The 19427-nt window shown below is 34.0% G+C and overlaps 1 protein-coding gene across 1 annotated transcript in view; it reads right to left on the bottom strand.

Annotated features, from left to right (window-relative positions):
- COL24A1 (collagen type XXIV alpha 1 chain) overlaps window positions 1-19427 on the bottom strand; it is a 384669-nt gene that overhangs the window by 226195 nt on the left and 139047 nt on the right. The window contains exons 22-23 of the mRNA XM_055339781.1: window positions 5724-5777; window positions 4321-4365 (exon numbers count right to left, since the gene is read on the bottom strand). Of these exons, the coding sequence (XP_055195756.1) occupies window positions 4321-4365; window positions 5724-5777 (99 nt within the window). The remainder of the gene's footprint in view (window positions 1-4320; window positions 4366-5723; window positions 5778-19427) is intronic.

Below are 19427 nucleotides of genomic sequence, written 5' to 3' on the forward strand. Positions count from 1 at the left end.
CACTGGGTGATATACTGTATGCTGGCAAATTGAACTCCAATATAAAAATATACAAAAAAAAGAATTAAAAGTTTAAGTCCCATATTTACGAATTAAACAAAGAAATAATATAATCTCAATGAAATAAAAGCATTTGGTGTTATGCTAAATGTTGGCAAATCGAACTCCAATAAAAAATATACAAAAAAATAACAACAACAACAAAAAAGATTGCCAAGGAAGACCTCACTGAGAAGATAGCATATGAGTAAAGACTTAAAAGGGATAAGTTATATGGTTACCTAAAGAAAGAATATTCCAAGCACAGGAAAAGAGCATGTGCAAAGGGCCATGAGGCAAGCATGTGACTGGTCTGTTAAAGAAACCATGAAGAGTCAATGAAGCTGGAGCACAATAAGAAAGGAGAGTAGTAAGAAGATGAGGTCAAAGAAAGGAATGGGGGATGAGAAGCCAGGTCATGTAGGGCCTGAAGGATTACAGTAAGGGCTTTGCTTTCTACTCTGAATTAAGCAGGAAAACTCAGAAAAGCTTTGAGAAAAGAAGTGTCATTATCTATGTTTTAACAGGACCACTTTAATGCAAGAGTGGAAGCAGGCAGTCCAAAGAGGATTACAATAGTCCCAGTGAAAGATTACAGTGGCATAGACCAAGGTGGTAACAGAAGAGGTTGTAAATAAAATTGTGTATATAATTTGAAGGTAGAGCTTACAGGATTTGCTAATAGGTCATGTGTAGAATGTGAGAGGAGAGACAAGAATCAGGAATAAACTCAATATTTTAATCTGAGTAAGAAATGAAACAAGGAAGATTGTAAGAAGAAAGGTTTGGAGGGCAAATTGGGAACTAAATTTAATAAACTGTAGTTTGCTAGTCTTGTTAGATATTCAAAGTAGAGAGATCTAGTGGTAGTTTTACATGTCCAGGGATTCAGTGGGTAGAAAATTCTGGTCTGAACATCTGATTTTGGCAATCACCAGCATTCTGATGGTATTTAAAGCCACAAGGCTCAACCCACTCATCTAGGAGTGAGTGTAAAACTCAAGTCCACAGACCAAGCCCTGGGGCACTCCAAAACTTTGAATTTGAAGAAATGAGGAAAATATGCAAATTTCCTGCCAGAGATTAGGAGGAAGATCATGTAGGTGAAGAAAGTGTTTCCAGGAGGAGGATGTGATCTTGTCAAATTCTGAGGCATGCAAGTATTGCATAATACAAAAATTGAGAAATGACCATTGAATTCAGCAACATGGAAGTCACTGATGACCTTCACAAAGTCATTTGTTTTGGAGTGGTATGGACAAGAATGGTTTCAGCAGATAGGGTGAGGAGAAAAACGTAAAGTGCATATATTGACAATACTTCTGAGAATTTTTACTGAAAAGGAAAGGGGAAAAAACGTTAACACCTGAAAGAAAACCTGGGATCAGTATGTTTTGTTTTTTTGTTTTTAAACTGGTAGAAATAATAGCATCTTTATTTGCTGATAGGATGGATCCATTAAAGAAAACAAAATTAAGATGCAGGCAAAAGTGGGAAATAGTTGGATCAATGTTCCTCAGTAGGCAAAAGGATAAGATATGTTGTAAACAAGTGGAAGTTTTGACCTTAGCTACAAAAATGACCTGTTCAACCACAATAACAGGAGGGAAGGCTTTTTAAATGGCATAGATACAGAGAGGTGGGTAGAAGCAATAGTAGAAACCTGTGGAAGCTCTCCTCTGAATACTTCAATCTTCTCAGGGAACTAGGATGCAAGGTAATGGGCTAAGAATGAGGATTAAAGGGAAGTGAGTGGATTTGAGAAGAGAGAAAGTGTAAAATAATAATTTGAAAACTAAAAGTAAATGCGTATTGGGGGGTATGTGGGTGGCTCAGTCAGTTAAGTCTCTGTATTTGGCTCAGTTCACGATCTGAGGGTCCTAGGATCAAGCCAGCATTAGAGCAGGGAGTCTGCTTTGCCCTCTGCGCCTTCCCTCCTCATTCTCTTTCTCAAATAAATAAACAAACAAATAAATAAATAAAATCATTTTAAAAAAAGTAAATGAGTATGGCAATAGAATTCAGAATGCAATCAAAGGGATAATTTAGTGTTTTGAGGATGATGAAGAAAGATGTGAGGGGTCAGGAGTGAAACAAGAATAACAGAAAGGCAAAAAGGTCAATAGATTAAAATTCCTTCTGGGACTGTTGGATTGGTTATTAGAAAGAATATACTAGAAAGAAAGGAGATTATGGCTGGAGAGTGAGAAGTTTGAAACTGAAAATAATGAGAGGCTGCTATTACTGGTAATGATAAGGTAAATGTTATGACTACAGCAGTTAGTACCTAAAGAGAGTGGAAAATAGGATTACTGAAGGAGAGGAAGTCAAAATCCGAGATATTGGGTAGGTCAATCTATGTGTGTGGTTTCTAATATAATTGATATCTGATTATACAAAATTTGATTAAGGAAATCACTATGTCTCAACATGTGTGACAAATTCAAATCTAAGAGTAAAAAAACTGTGGAGCGCAACTGCCAAATAGAATACTAATTTATAATACCTACCAGGTATTATTGGTTTGGATTTTATTATTCCTATCCATTAATAGATATTATTTTTCTTTCTTAAAACAAAACGAAACTTTCATTGTATTTTGACTGCATACAAAAACTTTAGCAACTTTAAAATTATATTTAGGACTTCTAACAAAAAATTGTTCTAACTTTTACCTCTGCCTTGCTTGAAATTGTTAGTGGTTTCCTAGCAAGCACAAAGTAAAACAAAGAATCAAAAATCATCCCATTATTGTTAAATATCAATTGTTCTCTAATCAATTTGCAGAGACGCCAGAAGAAATGTAATTAAGAGTCTAAATTATTAGATTTATCCATATTTACAAAAAAAATTTAAAATAATACACTTTATTCACATTGTTTTAGAAAAAGAATATTTCTTTCATCTTTAATAATGTAATACTTAAGCATTACAGTATATTAAGTAATAGTTATACAGTAATAGTTATACATCATATCTACATTATGGAAGGAACATCACTGGAATCCATATCAGCACATTTATTATCTCTTTAAAGTCAAGAAATTCAGAGCACCAGTGCTGGAGTCATCACTTCTGGCCCTGTTTAAGTTTTGCCATGTTAGGTTTATCCTGAGCATGTAATAGTAAAGCCTTATTCTAATATTTTAAAACTGTGGACAATATCTTGCAGGGTTGTTTTCAGGGTTAGAGATGATCCATGTGACATACTTAGAGCAATACTAGGTTTAAATTGATCTTCAACCATTAGTAACAACAATAGTAATAAATATTAAGGCTGAGTTGATAAGGGGCAAACACGGTTCTCCTCTGTTTTCTAGAGGAGCAAATTTTAAATGCGATCAATTATACTGGGCTCAAATAACAATAGTCTTTCTGTTATATAACTCACCTCATAAAAAATGAAATAAAAATTCTTTTTCTTTCAATGGGATAGTGTATACATGCTAGTGAGGTAAAGGTGCAAAAGAACTACTGTTTCCATAAATGCAAAAATGTTTTAAGAACCTGCATGCTATGATGTTCTCAAGGAAAAAGAAGGAGATGTATTCATGTGAGTCTAATGATGTCTCTTAAAATAAACGTGATACACACACCTTTATTATTTCATAATAATGTAAAGTTTGGTCGTGCATGCCCAAATTCTTAAAGAACACATTTTCAGAACTTGAAAACAGGTAATTCATATATCACCACACAATATTATATGAAGAAAAGGTTGACAGAAAATACATCCTATTTAGTTTCCATAATTTTGTTGGCACACTCAGAAAAGAACATTCCCAGAATATCACTAAAATGGCTAAAGTGTTTAGCTTTCTTTCTTTTTTTTTTTAATTTATTTTTCTGTTCATGAGAGACACAAGAGTCAGAAACATAGGCAGAGGGAGAGGGAGAAGCAGGCTCCCTGTAGAGAGCCTGATGTGGGACTCGATCCCAGGATCTGGGATCACACCCTGAGCCAAGGGCAGATGCTCAACCACTGAGCCACCCAGGCATCCCGGTATTTAGCTTTCTATTACATTTTGAGAAACTTTATAAATAATTAGCACAAATTACTAAGACCATAAAACCACTAAAGCAACAAGCAAAAATACAGTAGACATATCATTTAAAATATCCCTGGGAAATTCCAGTTATAGGCCTATATTATTTGGAGGGATTATATGTTATAGGCATTTCTGTCCTTTAGTAAAACTTAAAATTTGGTGCTATTAAAAGACATTCACATAAGTTATTTTAAGAGAAGTACTTTTTGAAAAGTATTTATATGATACCTACTCTTGGCCCCAGTTCTCCAAAGGGTCCAATCGGTCCTTCTTCTCCCTTAAAAAATAAAATGAGAATATATCATGGCCTGAAATAGGTCTTTATAAAGGTAACTCTTATTCTATTTACTCTGAGATGTGATGAAAATAATGCTGTGACTTTCTTGCATTTTATTATTTTTTTTAAAGATTTTATTTATTTGAGAGAGACTGAGCATGAGCAGGGAAGGGACAGAGGGAAAAGCTCCTGCTGAAGAGGGAACCTGACGTGCGCTTGGATCCCAGAAGATCATGACTGGAGCCCAAGTCAGATGCTTAACCTACCTAGCAACCCAGGTACCCCAACTTTCTTGTATTTTACTGTGCCATCCCGTAACATTTTAGTTTTTTGAGTGATAACCCCCCATCTATCCTAAGGGGGACATGCCCTATTTGACTATTTTTAAACTGGTAGATGATAAAAGTAATATGTAGAAAATTGAGAATGAATAAGAGTGAAAGTGATGAGGGTATTTACCACAAAATTAGGATATTTGAAGGAGGTTAGTATCTAAAACATATGAACAACTTATACAACTCAACATCAAAAGCCAAAATAATCCAATTAAAAATGGACAGAGGGCCTGAATAGACATTTTTCTGAAGAAGACATACAGATGGTCAACAGACATATGAAAAGATGCTCAGCATCCCCAATCATTAGGAAAATGCAAATCAAATCCAAAACAAAGATTAGGAATCACTGAAATCATATATTAAGGATAACCTTCACCTTCCTGAGCTCAATCTCTCTCTCACACAGAGAGGAACTCAACTAAGTTCTTAATAGATGGAAATCAATATACACTGGTATATTAAAAAATTATTGGTACAGAACATGTTTCCCCTTGGCACATTTTAATACTTCATTCATTCAATAAATATAGATTTGAATCTTAGTTCTGTTTTAAGCCTTAGAGATACAAAGTATATCAGATCCTACCCAATAGAGTTAATGTCTAGAGATTCTTGACTAGCTTATTGGTTCAATATTCTTGGGGTGAAACCAATTATAATGTCATAAAAGTATAAAATATTGTGAATTCTTCTAAGGATCAAAAGATGTATCAGCGGACAGATTATAGAGGAACATCAAAAAATAAAGAATTTTTATATATTATTCTCCAAGTAAATTAAAAAGTAATAAATGTTTTTATTGCATTTATTGATAAATTTTCTAAAACATGCTGATTTTTCACCTTTAAATAAAATCCCATTTCCTAACTGCCTGTAAAAAATGGCAACCTGAAATCCTCTACGGCAAAAATTGTTCACACATTAAAGCAAGGTTTCTTTAAGCAATAAAGTTCCACAGAAATGAAAAAGGGAAAATTTGAACTAAAACAATTACTGACTCGCTATTTATTTATTCCATACCTGAAGTCCTTTGAGACCAGGAGGTCCAGGAGGTCCCCTATTTCCAAGGAGTCCCTATAAAAGCAACATAAACACAAATAATAAAAACTTTACCTCAATGAATATTCCTCAATCAGCATTAATCTGGAGATGGTCAATACAATTTGGTACCATTCCTTTCCCATTATGAAGTTATCAAAGTAAGGTCAGAGGGTAGGTGAGCAGTAAACTCCAAAACATTGGGGAATGTAGGAAAAACTATTTTTTTAAGTATGCTTGTGTTCAAATAATCTGCTCAGTATGTTACTCTTCAGCCACTCAGAAAAGTACTTCTAAATTTAAAGCAATGAGTACAATTGTTAATTTGGTAATAGTACAATAAATATATAATAGAGTATCCAAAAGTCTAAAAACAGATGGAAGCGACATATTCTGTTTTATTATCTGTTAAGAGACTAGCGTGCAGAAGAAAGTAACAATCTGAATGTGATTAGGAATTTCACTATTAAAAAACTCTTTTGTTAAAATGCATGTTGTTAAAAAATCAAATGCTCTCTGAATAAAAATTCATTAAAGTCACTTAAAAATCTTTTTATTTCAGAAAATACCCTATTTATCTATTTAACATGATGACATTTTATTATTCAGTTCTGCTCCCCTAACTATACAATGTGTCAGCAACGTTTTAAGTAAATCTCTTTTAAAAACTAACTTTTGTATTATTGCTTTTAGTGATTCTATAACCATCAAAAGATATTTTCTAATTTTTAAATGTAGAAAATATGCCAAATCATGAATCTATCCAGGTGGGTTTAATTTTTAGTTCTGGAATGCAGCTGAGCGACAAACTGCACAAGAATCTTGTCTTCACATTACACCTTGCTCTATCATTGCTATATTCTAATACAACAAAAAAAAATGAAAAACTCTTGGTCAGTTTAACAGTCTATATTATCACAAGGTTATGTATATAATGTTATTCGAGAAACTGACTTTAGGCAATAACATTTCGTGCAGCTATCTTTTTTTTTATTGGAAGAGATGGATTAGATTATTGAAATGGGTATATGTTATTTGATGCAAGTTCATCATGCATTTGCAAAAGCATCCTAATTTTACTTAGGGAAACACTTTCTCCTCACTCAGCCTACCTGATTTGAGGGGAGGTGAGTTCACCTCTGCCTAAATTTGAGGGCTGACATGTGACATGTATACCTAAGTCAGTCAGCATATTCTACACTTTTAAAAATAGTGATTGGTTCAGTAATGAGGCAGGAATCCAACTTAGTCTAACTAAAGAAAGTTTTTGCACCACAGTGTAAGAACTGGGAATACCATTAAGGATGATAAAAATCTAAACAGTGGGAAACGATGAAGTGGAGCATGCCTGAGAATGAAATCCATAAATTAATGAAAAGAACAGAAGTAATTGGATTCTAATGATATTATTTGTGGTCTTGAATTTAATTGTTTGGATTCCTAAACTTTTCTTCTATTTATGTAGTCATGTTTAAGTTTTCATTACTTACAAATGAAAGAATTCTGATTGATATAAGGATTTCTTTTTTTTTAATTTAAATTCAATTTGTCAACATAGAGTATAACACCCAGTGTTCATCACATCAAGTGCCCTCCTTAATGCCCATCACCCAGTTACCCCATCCCCCTTCTACCTACCTTCCCTTCTGCAAACCCTTGTTTGTTTCCCAGAGTCAGGAGTCTGTCATGGTTTGTCTTCCTCTCTAATTTTTTCCCACTCAGTTTCCCCCCTTCCTTTCAGGTTCCTTTCACTATTTCTGATATTCCACATATGAGTGAAACCATATGATAATTGTCTTTCTCCGACTGACTTATTTCAGTCAGCAAATTATCCTCCAGTTCCATCCACATTGATGTAAATGGTAGATATTCATCTTTCTGTTGGCTGAGTAATATTCAATTGTATTTATATACCACATCTTCTTTATCCATCATCTGTCAAAGGGCATCTAGGCTCCTTCCACATTTTGGATATTGTAGACACTGCTGCTATGAACATCGGGGTGCAGGTGTCCCATTGTTTCACTACATCTGTATCTTTGGGGTAAATACTCAGAAAAGTAATTGCTGGGTCATACGGTAGCTCTATTTTTAACTTCTTGAGGAACCTAACCACACTGTTTTCCAGAGTAGCTGCACCAGCTTGCATTCCCAACAACAGTGTAAGAGGGTTCGCCTTTCTCTACATCCTTGCCAACATTTGTTGCTTCCAGGCTTGTTCATTTTAGCACAGCAAGGGAAACAGTCAACAAAACTACAAGAATGGGAGAAGATATTTGCAATGACATATTAGATAAAGGGCTAGTATCCAAGGTACATAAAGAACTTAACAAACTCAACATTCAAAAAACAAACAACTCAGTCAAGAATGGGCAGAAGATATGAAGAGACATTTCTCCAATGTCTCCAATGTCAGAACTACCTATGGCCAACAAGCACATGAAAAAATGCTCCACACATCATTGCCTTTATAGACATGTCTTGCAAGAAGTTGCTGTGGCTGAGTTCAAAAAGGTTACTGCCTATGTTCTGCTCTTGTATTTTGATGGATTCCTATCTCACATTTAGATCCTTCATACATTTTGAGTTTATCTTTGTGATATAATAATTTCTAACTCTTTAATATCCAAAATAGTCTTCTTGGTCTCTAAGTGATAGGTTTTAAGTATTTAGACTGATGTAAGATATGGAATCAGAATGTTCTGATATTTAAATTCTATCACAGGACAGCTTATGCTTAATTATTTAATTCATTGTTCATTCATTTTTTCATCCACCATCTATTAATTTCCTCTACGGGTAAGGTCCAATAAACAGCACAGCATTAGGCCCTGGGTATACAAATACAAATAAAATACAGTTCCTATTTTTAATCAATTCATAATTTATTATAGATGATGGCACTTTAAAATAAAAATTAGTAAATAATTGTAATGGAAATAGAAGTAGAACCAAAGTATAATGGGAACTTAGATGAAAGACAAAAATCTTTTCTGGGAGGGTCATAAATTTTTTATCTTTGCAAATGATTTTGTGCTGAATTTTGATAGGCTACTAAAAATTTATAGCATAAAATAAGCAGACACCAAAAACTTATTAACAACTCCTGGGGCTCAAAGCCATTGATGAATATACAATTTCAGATTATTGTGTATGTGTAAGAAACTGGCTCAGCTCCATATGCAAGATATAACCAGCAGAGGGCTGAGTGATCAAAAACAACAACAACAACACTAGGGTGCCTTATTCTCTCACTGCAGCTATTTACCTGCATGAATGGTACCAATGACCGAGAAATAAAAAATAACTCTCAGGAAGCACATAAACCCTCTTTCTTTTCTCTTCCAAGACCAATTTATAATCTTAGAAAATTTGTAAAATCTGAATTAAAAAACAAAACAAAACAAAACAAAACTAGTTATATGCTGTTTATAAGAAACACACCTAAAACAAAAATACAGGGAAATTTAAAGTCAAAAAAAGTAGAAAAAGATATTCAAGAGATTCACCAGCCAAAAAAGAGTTGAAATAATTAATGTTAGACATAGTAGACTTTAAAATAAAACAGATTATTAGAATTAAGAGGGTCACTAAATGATAGAAGGCTGTATTCACCAGGAAGAGATTAAAATCTCGATGTTTATGCAACTTATAAATTTCAACTACATGAGGTAAAAATGAACAAATAAAAATAAATTGAGAAATCTAGTATTAGAGAGGGAAATTCTAACATATCTTTCAGAAATTAGTAGATCTAGCAAATAAAAATCAGTAGGAATAGAGAAGGCTGAAATAGCAAAATTACTTGATCTAATGGCCATATGTAGAACAATGAATCCTCAAGTTGGAGTTTACAAATTCTTTACAAGCACACATGGAAAATTTGTGAAAATTAACCTCAAGAAAGAAAGGCCATATTTGTCTAACAACAGTATCGATTAAAAAATTGTATATACATAGTGGCTTACTCTATAGCAGTAAAAATAAATAAGCTGTAATTACATGCATCAACCTAGGGTACACAAAAAAGATAAGACTGAATGGCAGGAGCAAATCATTGAAGAACTTATGCAGGATAATTCCTTTTGTATGAATTTCCTAAACAAGGAAAACAACAAATATTATGAGAGCGTATACACAGATGGTAAAAGTACGGCGAAAAAAAGAGAGTGTTTATAAATGCAAGAAGGGAAGAAACAGACATGATTAGAGAGGGACACTCGAGAAGCTTATAAGTCTATTTCTTAACGTTAATATAGTTTTTTCATCATTATTTAAGCTATGCACATGTTTCATATTTGCCATATTAAATATGCAAATTCTCTAGCACAGATCACGTAGATTACACATTAGGTCACAAAAGAAATCTTAACACATATAATAAAATTGAAATTATATCAACTATCCTTTCTGACCTTAATGAAATGAAACTAGAAATCAAATAGCAGAAGGAAAACAAAAAAAGTCACAAATAGGAGGAAATTAAATAACACTTTTGAATGTGGGAAACAAGCCTGTTGTGCCATAAATAGATCTAAGAAAAAAATTGGAATTATATCAACTATCCTTTCTGACCTTAATGAAATGAAACTAGAAATCAGTAGCAGAAGAAAAACAAAAAAAAGTCACAAATAGGAGGAAATTAAATAACACTCTTGAATGTGGGAAACAGGCCTGCTGTATCATAAATAGATGTAAGAAGAGGCTGTTAATACACGATCCTGAGAGGGGCACCTGGGTGGCTCAGTCAGTTAAGTATCCTGCCTTCAGCTCAGGTCATGATCCTGGGCTCCTGAGATCAAGTCCCTGCTGAGCAGGGAGCCCGCTTCTCTCTCTCCCTCTGCTGCTTCCCCTGCTGTGCCCTCCCTCTGTCTCTCTCTCTCTTTCAAATAAATAATAATAAATAAATAAATAAATAATAAATAAAATCTTTAAAATATATATATGATCCTGAAAAATGCATCCCATGATGTGACAAAGAGATATAGAAGAGCAGTAAGTCCTGAACGTAAGATGCAACCAACTAGAACACCAGAGTGGACTATTCGTCATACTTGAAACTTCCTTGTGCACCCTACATGGGAGGGATGTTTGTTAGAAGTTATTTTAAGCCTGCCTCTTTGTATTACCCAACTTATCTAATGTAGAGATCTCTCTTTCAAATACATAGGGTTAAACAATGCATCTAGTAAAAGCAGCAGCTTTTATAAGCTTGGGACCTTTGCAGGCTTTGCATTGGTCCCCTGATCCCCACAGTATTTTGTGTCTGTCTCTTCTTTTATTCCGCGTGTGCATTGTACTTTCAAAAAAGAGATCAAAAGGGAAATTACAAAATATTTTCAGATAAATGAGAATGAGAACACAATACACTAAAATCTATGGGATGCATAAAATAGTACTAAGAGGGAATTTTAAAATGGTAAATGCCTACATTAAAAAAAGACCTCAAATAAGCCACCTAACTTTACACCTCAAGAAACTGGGAAAAGAACAAACTAAGCCCAAAGTTAGGAGATAAAGGAAATAATAAACATTAGAGCAGAAATAAGTGAATAGAGAATAGGAAAACAACAGAAAAAATAATAAAACTAAAGGTTTTTTTAAAATCAACAAAATTGTGGACATTGCTTCTATAAACATCGGGGTGCAGGTGTCCCGGCATTTCATTGCATCTGTATCTTTGGGGTAAATAGCCAAACTGTGGAAGGAGCCTCGGTGTCCATCGAAAGATGAATGGATAAAGAAGATGTGGTTTATGTATACAATAGGATATTACTCTGCCATTAGAAACGACAAATACCCACCATTTGCTTCAACGTGGATGGAACTGGAGGGTATTATGCTGAGTGAAATAAGTCAATCGGAGAAGGACAAGCATTATATGGTCTCATTCATTTGGGGAATATAAATAATAGTGAAAGGGAATAGAAGGGAAGGGAGAAGAAATGGGTAGGAAATATCAGAAAGGGAGACAGAGCATGAAGACTCCTAACTCTGGGAAACGAACTAGGGGTGGTGGAAAGGGAGGAAGGCGGGGGGTGGGCGTGAATGGGTGATGCCCATTGGCACCCATTGGCATTGAATGGGCACTGAGGGGGGCACTTGACGGGATGAGCACTGGGTGTTATTCTGTATGTTGGCAAATTGAACACCAATAAAAAATAAATTTATTATTTTAAAAAAATCAACAAAATTGACAAATGTCTATCCGGACTAACCAAAAGACTTAAAAAAATAAAAATATGAAAGAGGATCATAAGACACTAATACAAACAATTACACACAAACATATTAGATAACCTAGAAGACATAGATAAAACTCCAAGAAACATATCCTATCAAAACTGAATCATGAAGAAATACAAAATCCAACAGATCTCTAACTTATAAGGAGATTGAATCAGTAATAAAAGACATCCCAGCCAGGAAAAGCACAGAACCACACAACTTCACTGGAAAAATTCCACGAAACATTAAAAAAAAAAAAGAATTGATGTAAATCCTTTTCAAACTCTCTCAAAAAGCTGAAAAGAAGAGAACACTTACAAACTCATTTTACAAGTCCAGCATTACTCTGATACCAAAGCCAGACCAAGACACTACAAGAAAAGAAAATTACATGCCAAATTCTCTGATGAATATAGGTATAAAAATCCTCAAAAAAATACTAGCTAAAAAAAAAAATACTACCAAAATGAATTCAACAGCGCATTAGAGGACCATACACCATAACCAAATGGGATTAATTCCTAAGATGTAAGGATTGTTTATATATGAAAATCAATGTGATACACCATATTAACAGAACAAAAGATAAAAATAACATGATCATGTCAATAGATACAGGAAAAGCATTTGAAAAAATTCAATACCCTTTCATGATAAAATACTTGACAAACTAAAAAATAGGAGGAAATTACCTCAATCTAATAAAGGCCACATATGAAAAGTCCACAGTTACTATACTCAATAGTGGAAAACTGAAAGCTTTCCTCTAAGATTAAGAACAAGGCAAGAATGCTCATTCCCATCATTTCTACAAGTCCTAGATAGAGCAATTAATCCAGAAAGAAAAAAAATGCACCCAAGTAGGAAAGGGGAAAGTAAAATTCCTGCTCAGAGATGACATACAAGATGACCTTGTATGTAGAAAATCCTAAAGATGTTACCAACATGTTTTTAGAACTAATAAATGAATTCAACCACGTTGCAGAATACAAAATCAATATACAAAAATCAGCTGCATTTGTATACATTGACAACAAACAATTTGAAAATGAAATAAGAAAAGAATCCCATTTACCATAGCATCAAAAACAATAAAATACTTAGGCATAAACTTAACCAAGGAGGTGAAAGACTTGTTAACACTGAAAATTACAAAACATTGGTGACAGAAATTAAAGATGACACAAATAGTGTAAAGATATGTCATGTTCATGGACTAGAAGACTTAATACTGTTAAAATATTCTACACTAACAAAAGCAATCTATAAATTCAATGTAATCCCTGGCAAGAACTCAATGGCAAATATAAAATAAACCAGTTCTATCATTCACATGGAACCACAAAGAACCCTCAATAGCCAAAACAATCTTAAGAAAGAAGAAAGCTGTAGGTCTCACATTTCTTTTTTTTTTAAATCCCTGTTTGAATTTTAAAGATTTATTTATTTATTTATTTATGATAGACAGAGAGAGAGAGAGAGAGGCAGAGACTCAGGCAGAGGGAGAAGCAGGCTCCATGCAGGGAGCCCAATGTGGGACTTGATCCCGGATCTTCAGGACCACAACCTGGGCCGAAGCCGGCGCTAAACCGCTGAGCCACCCGGGCTGCCCGGTCTTATATTTCTTGACTTCAAAATATACTAAAACATTATAATAATTCAAACAGTTTGGTACTGGACAAATACACAAACCAATGAAACAGAATAGAGTACTCAGAAATAAAACCACACATATATGGTCAAATAGTCTTTGATAAGAGTGCTAAGACTATACAAGGGAAAAAAGACTGTCTCTTTAAGAAATGATGTTAGGAAAGCTGGATATGCAAAGGAATAGAATTGGATGCTATCTTATACCATACACACGAATCAATTCAAAATGCATTAAAGACTTACATAAGACCTAAAACCATAAAAATCCTAGAAGAAAACATTGGCAGAAAGTTCCATCACATTGGTGGTGGTACTGGTTTTTTGGATTTCACACAAAAGCAAAGGCAACAAAAGCAAAAATAGACTCATAAATATTTCCGCATAGAAAGAAAACAACGTAGTGAAAAGGCAGCTTACAAAATGGGAGAAAATATGTGTAAACCATAAATCTGATAAGTGTTTAATATCTAAAAATATATAAGGAACTCCTAGAACCCAACAGCAAAAACCAAATAACTTAAAATAATGGCCAAAGGACTTCAACAGAAACTTCTACAAATAAAACATACAAACGACTGAGTATATATAAAAATGTTCAGCATCACTAATCATTAGGGAAATGCAAATCAAAGCCACAAAGAGACATCACCTCATACCTGTTACAATGACTATTATAAGCAAACAAACAGAAAATAAATGTTGACAGGATGTAGAGAAATTGAAATCCTTATGCACTGTTGGCGGGAATGTAAAATAGTGCAGCCTCTATGGAAAACTGTGTGGAGTTCCTCCAAAAATTAAAAATAGAACTACCATATAATCCAGTCACCACACTTCTGGGTATTTATCCAAAAGACTTGAAAATGGGATTTCAAAGAGATAACTGCACTCCCATGTTCAATACAGCATTACATAATAGCCTATAGCTGGAAACAACCTATATGCCCTTCGATGGGTGAATGGATAAAGAAAATGTGCATATTTAGACTACATATGCTGCATCATAGTTGAACCTTGAAGACCTTATGCTAAGGGAAATGAACCAGGCACAGGACAAATAATGTATAATTCTATGTATATGAGGTGCCTAAAATAGTCATTGTCATAAAAGCAGAAAGAATGATGGTTGCCATAGGTTAGGAGAGGTGGAAATGCAGAGTTGCTGTTCAGTGGGTATAGACTTTCAGTCATGCAAAGTAAAAATTGTCTAGAGATTTGGTGTACAACAATGTGCATATAGCTCACATTATTATACTACACACTTAAAAATTAATTACAAGAGTAGATTTTATGTAATGTGTTTTTATCACAACAACAACAAAAATCTTCTATGGGCTTATTGGCTTATTAGTATTTAAACTTCTCAGCTTTATATTTAAGATATGTCACAATCTAACTCCTAACTTTCTTTTTAAGACAGGTAGGTTTATTTTACCCTCCATTCCTGTATTCATTTTTGTACCTGTTCTATAAAGACTCTCATTCCTTGATTCTATCTGGCCAAATCCAACCCAAACAACTCAACATCCTAATTTTTCTGTAAAGTTTCTCAGAAAAATGGCCATATTAGTCATTCTCTCCCATTCCCTGAGCTCCTTATTGTCCACTTATGTGCTGCCTAGTTATGGTTTTTTTTTAACTTTTCACATGTGGAAATCTCACGCTTTCAGAAAATTACAAGTTCCTAGCGGACAGAAAGCCATGTTTTAAACTTGTTTTCAAGTAATTGCTTAATACAGTACATTGCCCATTGTACAATCTTGTACTTCTTAGCTGACTAAATGAAGTCTGGAGAATAAAATGGCTAATATCAGAAACCTTGATTTAGTATATGAAATGTGAATCTTCAGAGCAGGGTCAAGGTAATCTTAGAAAACTATTTAGAATTATACACTTTCCTTTTACTAAGCTAGCTCACATTATACAGATAATCACATGACATTTTAATAATTCGGTGTGAAGGTTATTTCCATATTCTGTTACATAACTTCACAAATAGTAGGCTTTCTCTAAAAACTTATCAGAGATGTTATACAACAGAAAATACCAACGTGTTTTACCATCCTTAATTCCATAGCCAAGTAACAACACAAATCATTACAACAACAAATAAATTACTCCTCTGTTTACTGGAGAATAGAGAATATTTATCGGGTACTCACTTTCTGCAGTTAGCAGCAAAGGATGTGGTTTTTCTAATGTTACTTAAAAGCAGATGGCCAAATTGGGTGGCTTTTTAAAAAGGCTCGCCCTAAACCATGTTTTGTATCAACATACACATATACATACACATACACACTCATTCTCGCAATCAATAGAACCATAATCAACATAAGTTTCCAATCTTAGTTTGAGGTTTTTAGTCAACTGGCAGAAAATGAAGAGAAAATAAAAGGCTTCTTTAGAGCTGTGCCAAATTGCTCTGGAAAGAACCCAATCGTTTTACAAATAGGGTAACCATGTATTTCACATAGAGTGCACATAATTGTCTTGATGATCACCTTAAATAGCCTTGACAGAGTTTTAGTAATTTATATTGTCCCTACTTTCCAAATAAGATATGTATATTAAAATAAAAGAAGTTTTAAGATGCTTCCATGATACAGTGCACACTACTAAAAAAATTCATCATGCTAATAGTGTCAGTATGTTTGACTCTGTTTTTCCCTTGTTTCTAAAAACAACTTCAATAAAAATAGGAAGCACCACAAAGAAAAACGTAACCAGACCCTTCTTAAACTACAACACTAAATCCCGTCCTTCTTCCTTCAAAATTTTCTGGTTCTTTTCATCTCTTCTAAAATATTTTATTTTAAAATTCAGTGATATGTAAACAACCAAATTAGTCTAATAACATTGTTGCTGATGAGGCTTCAAGTTCATGTTTATTGAATACATTTAGATAAAGAATCCACAAAGTGATTATTACTCATCGGAAATTCAACCACTGGTATTCAGTAAAACATCTAGTTTTCAGGGGTTTTGTCCCATGTTTAAACACTCTAATTCTAAGACTTAAATAAATAATGAGAAGGAAGTTTTAAAGATCACTGTTGTAACATTATTCAAGAGATGAGTTGGTTTTCTTCAGTTTTCTGACATTTTTCTTGACAAAAGTGAATTTTGTTTGGAAACAAAATTTCCAAACTGAAAGGAATTTAGAAAGCTACCTGGTTCTTCACCTAGTATGACATGCATTCTTGAAAACATTAAGTTCAATTATTACTTCCTCTTAAAGTAATTCTCAATTGCCTAGGGCAGAATCTGGTTCTTAATTATGGAGGCTCTCATAGCACTTCAAATTTTTTGTGTAGCATTTCTTACATTTTGTGATTTTTTTTTGGCATCTCTCACAAAACTGTTACCTCATCCAAGGGAGGAACCATAGTTTGTTTGTTTGTTTGTTTGTTTGTTTGTTTGTTTATTTTTTAATTTATTTATTCAGAGAGAGAGAGAGAGACTGAGAGGCAGAGACACAGGCAGAGGGAGAAGCGGGCTCCATGCAGGGAGCCTGACGTGGGACTCGATCCTGGGTCTCCAGGATCAGACCCCGGGCTGCAGGCAGCGCTAAACCGCTGCGCCACCGGGGGTGCCCAGAACCATAGTTTAGAAATCTTTATAATCTCACATTTACTACTTGGCCTAACACATAAGAGAAACTCAATATATGTTAAATAAATGAAATACTAAATGAATGGATGAATTGATGTGTTTATATATGCTTCAAGTTCCTAAGTATGCAGCAGGTGAAGGACTAAACATTACAGAAGTTATCAACTCCATTCTCTACATACCATTCTCTCTCAAAATCCCCTCATGCTACTATTTCTACTTTTAAGCTTGGTTTACTGCTATTTATTGATTATTTCTACCTTGATGTCAAACAGGTACTTCAAACTAAGTATACCCAAAATGAAACTTTTGTATTCCCCGTTCTCTAAAGCTACTCCTCCCATGTTCTCTATTTAAGTCCATAACTCAAGTCATAGTCTCAGTTTTATCTTTAGTTTCTCTTTCCCCCATCATCTTCATTTAATAAATTACCAAGTTGAATTGTTTCTATTTCCAAAATAGTTTTTGAATACAGTCATTCAATCAATCATCCATTCAGCCAAACTCTCCTGCATTCCTATCATAAGCTATGGATATTATTATGGTTATTGTGATGTTTATAAAATCAATTAGTCTCTTCTCTCAAAAGCTCATAGCCTTATAGAGGGATAAGCAAGTCAGCAGTTGTAATATATGTAAGCAACTGCTTGGTAGATTTTTTTCAGGAATACAGAGAAAGGATATCTTGATCAGACTTGTAAGAAACAGGAAATGCTTCCTGGATAATGTAGTATGTGATGTCTGTTAGCCAGATAAAGTAGGGCACAGGAAGGTAGAGAGATAAGCAGACAAAAAGAACAGCACACTGGAAGCTTTGAGATTTGAACAAGTATGTCAGGGTTTGGCACTCCAAATAGTTTAGTTAGAGTAATGCTTTTGGAAGAGTGATGGTAATGTGATATAAACAATAGAGTTAAAGACAGAAGGTAGGTTATAAAGAGCCTTGTGTAAAAAGTAAAGAAGTATAAGCCTTAACCTGGAAGCTGTGGAAATCACTGAAGGATATAAACACAAGGGAGACATGATAAAATCTGTACTTTACAAACATTATTCCATCAGCAGCTTGGAAGCAGATTTGAAAAAATTGCAGACTGGAAGCTAGGAAACAAATGAAGGATCATTACTAATGCTAGTCAAAGATAAAAAGGGCCTAGCCTACAGCATTGGCAGTGAAAGCGGGTTTTAATGGCAAAGGGGAAATTTTGATTCAAGGGAGAGATCAGCATAAAGGTGACAATTGATGGCATGAAGTTGTGCAGGAGGTAGAGAAGTTTTGATGTAAAACGTGTATGGAACTTGAATACTGAGGAAGAGGAAAAATATTTCTTCTATGGAGACAGAAAAGAAGGGAGAAATATTGCTTTCCATATATATATCTATATATATGGAAAGTTTGTAAGTAGCCAATAGGGTTGCCAGATAAAATACAGGATGTCCAGTTAAGTTTGAATTTCATATAAACAATGAATAATTTTTAGTGTAAATATGTTCCACATACTGCACTTTCATCCTCTCACAAGTTTCCTTTTCCTGAATGCCATACATCTCCCTTGTCTATATGCAAATTCCTATTCATTTGTCAAGTCAGCTCAAGCGCTACCTTCTCAGCAAAACATAATCTGAATTCCCTATCCCATTATTTGTCAGTGTTACATACTGTATATAATTCATATGGTCATTATAAAGTTTTCTTTCATAGCTTTTTCTATATTATAAGTTTTTTGAAAGTAGGGATCAACGCATTTTATCTTTGTCGATAGTCTAGCATCTAGCACAATGGCTGTCATATAAGATGTAGTCAATAAATATTTGCTGATTGAATGTTCTATTTCAGATTTTTAAAATCCTTTTCTATCTTTTTCTAGTTTATCTCCTTGTCTTCAGTTTCCCCCCTGTTTAAACCATCCTCCATACTGAAAAAATGTACCTTTTTAAATGTAAATCACCTAGGACACTTTACTACTTAAACTTCTATGATTGCTTCATGATGCCCATAGATAAAGTAGAAACACTTTATTTAGCATGGTATTGAATATTTTCCACAATTTCATCCCAAAGCTAAGTGGTTAAGAACTCAGACTTTAAAATCATGTCTGGGTTAGAATCCTAAGTCACTTGACAGTTATATGACGGTAAGGCATTACTTAACCATCTGTAAAATGGGGGTAATACCTACCCCATAATGTTGTGAAG

Source organism: Nyctereutes procyonoides, unplaced genomic scaffold (assembly GCF_905146905.1).
Source record: "Nyctereutes procyonoides isolate TBG_1078 unplaced genomic scaffold, NYPRO_anot_genome, whole genome shotgun sequence".
NCBI lineage: Eukaryota > Metazoa > Chordata > Mammalia > Carnivora > Canidae > Nyctereutes > Nyctereutes procyonoides.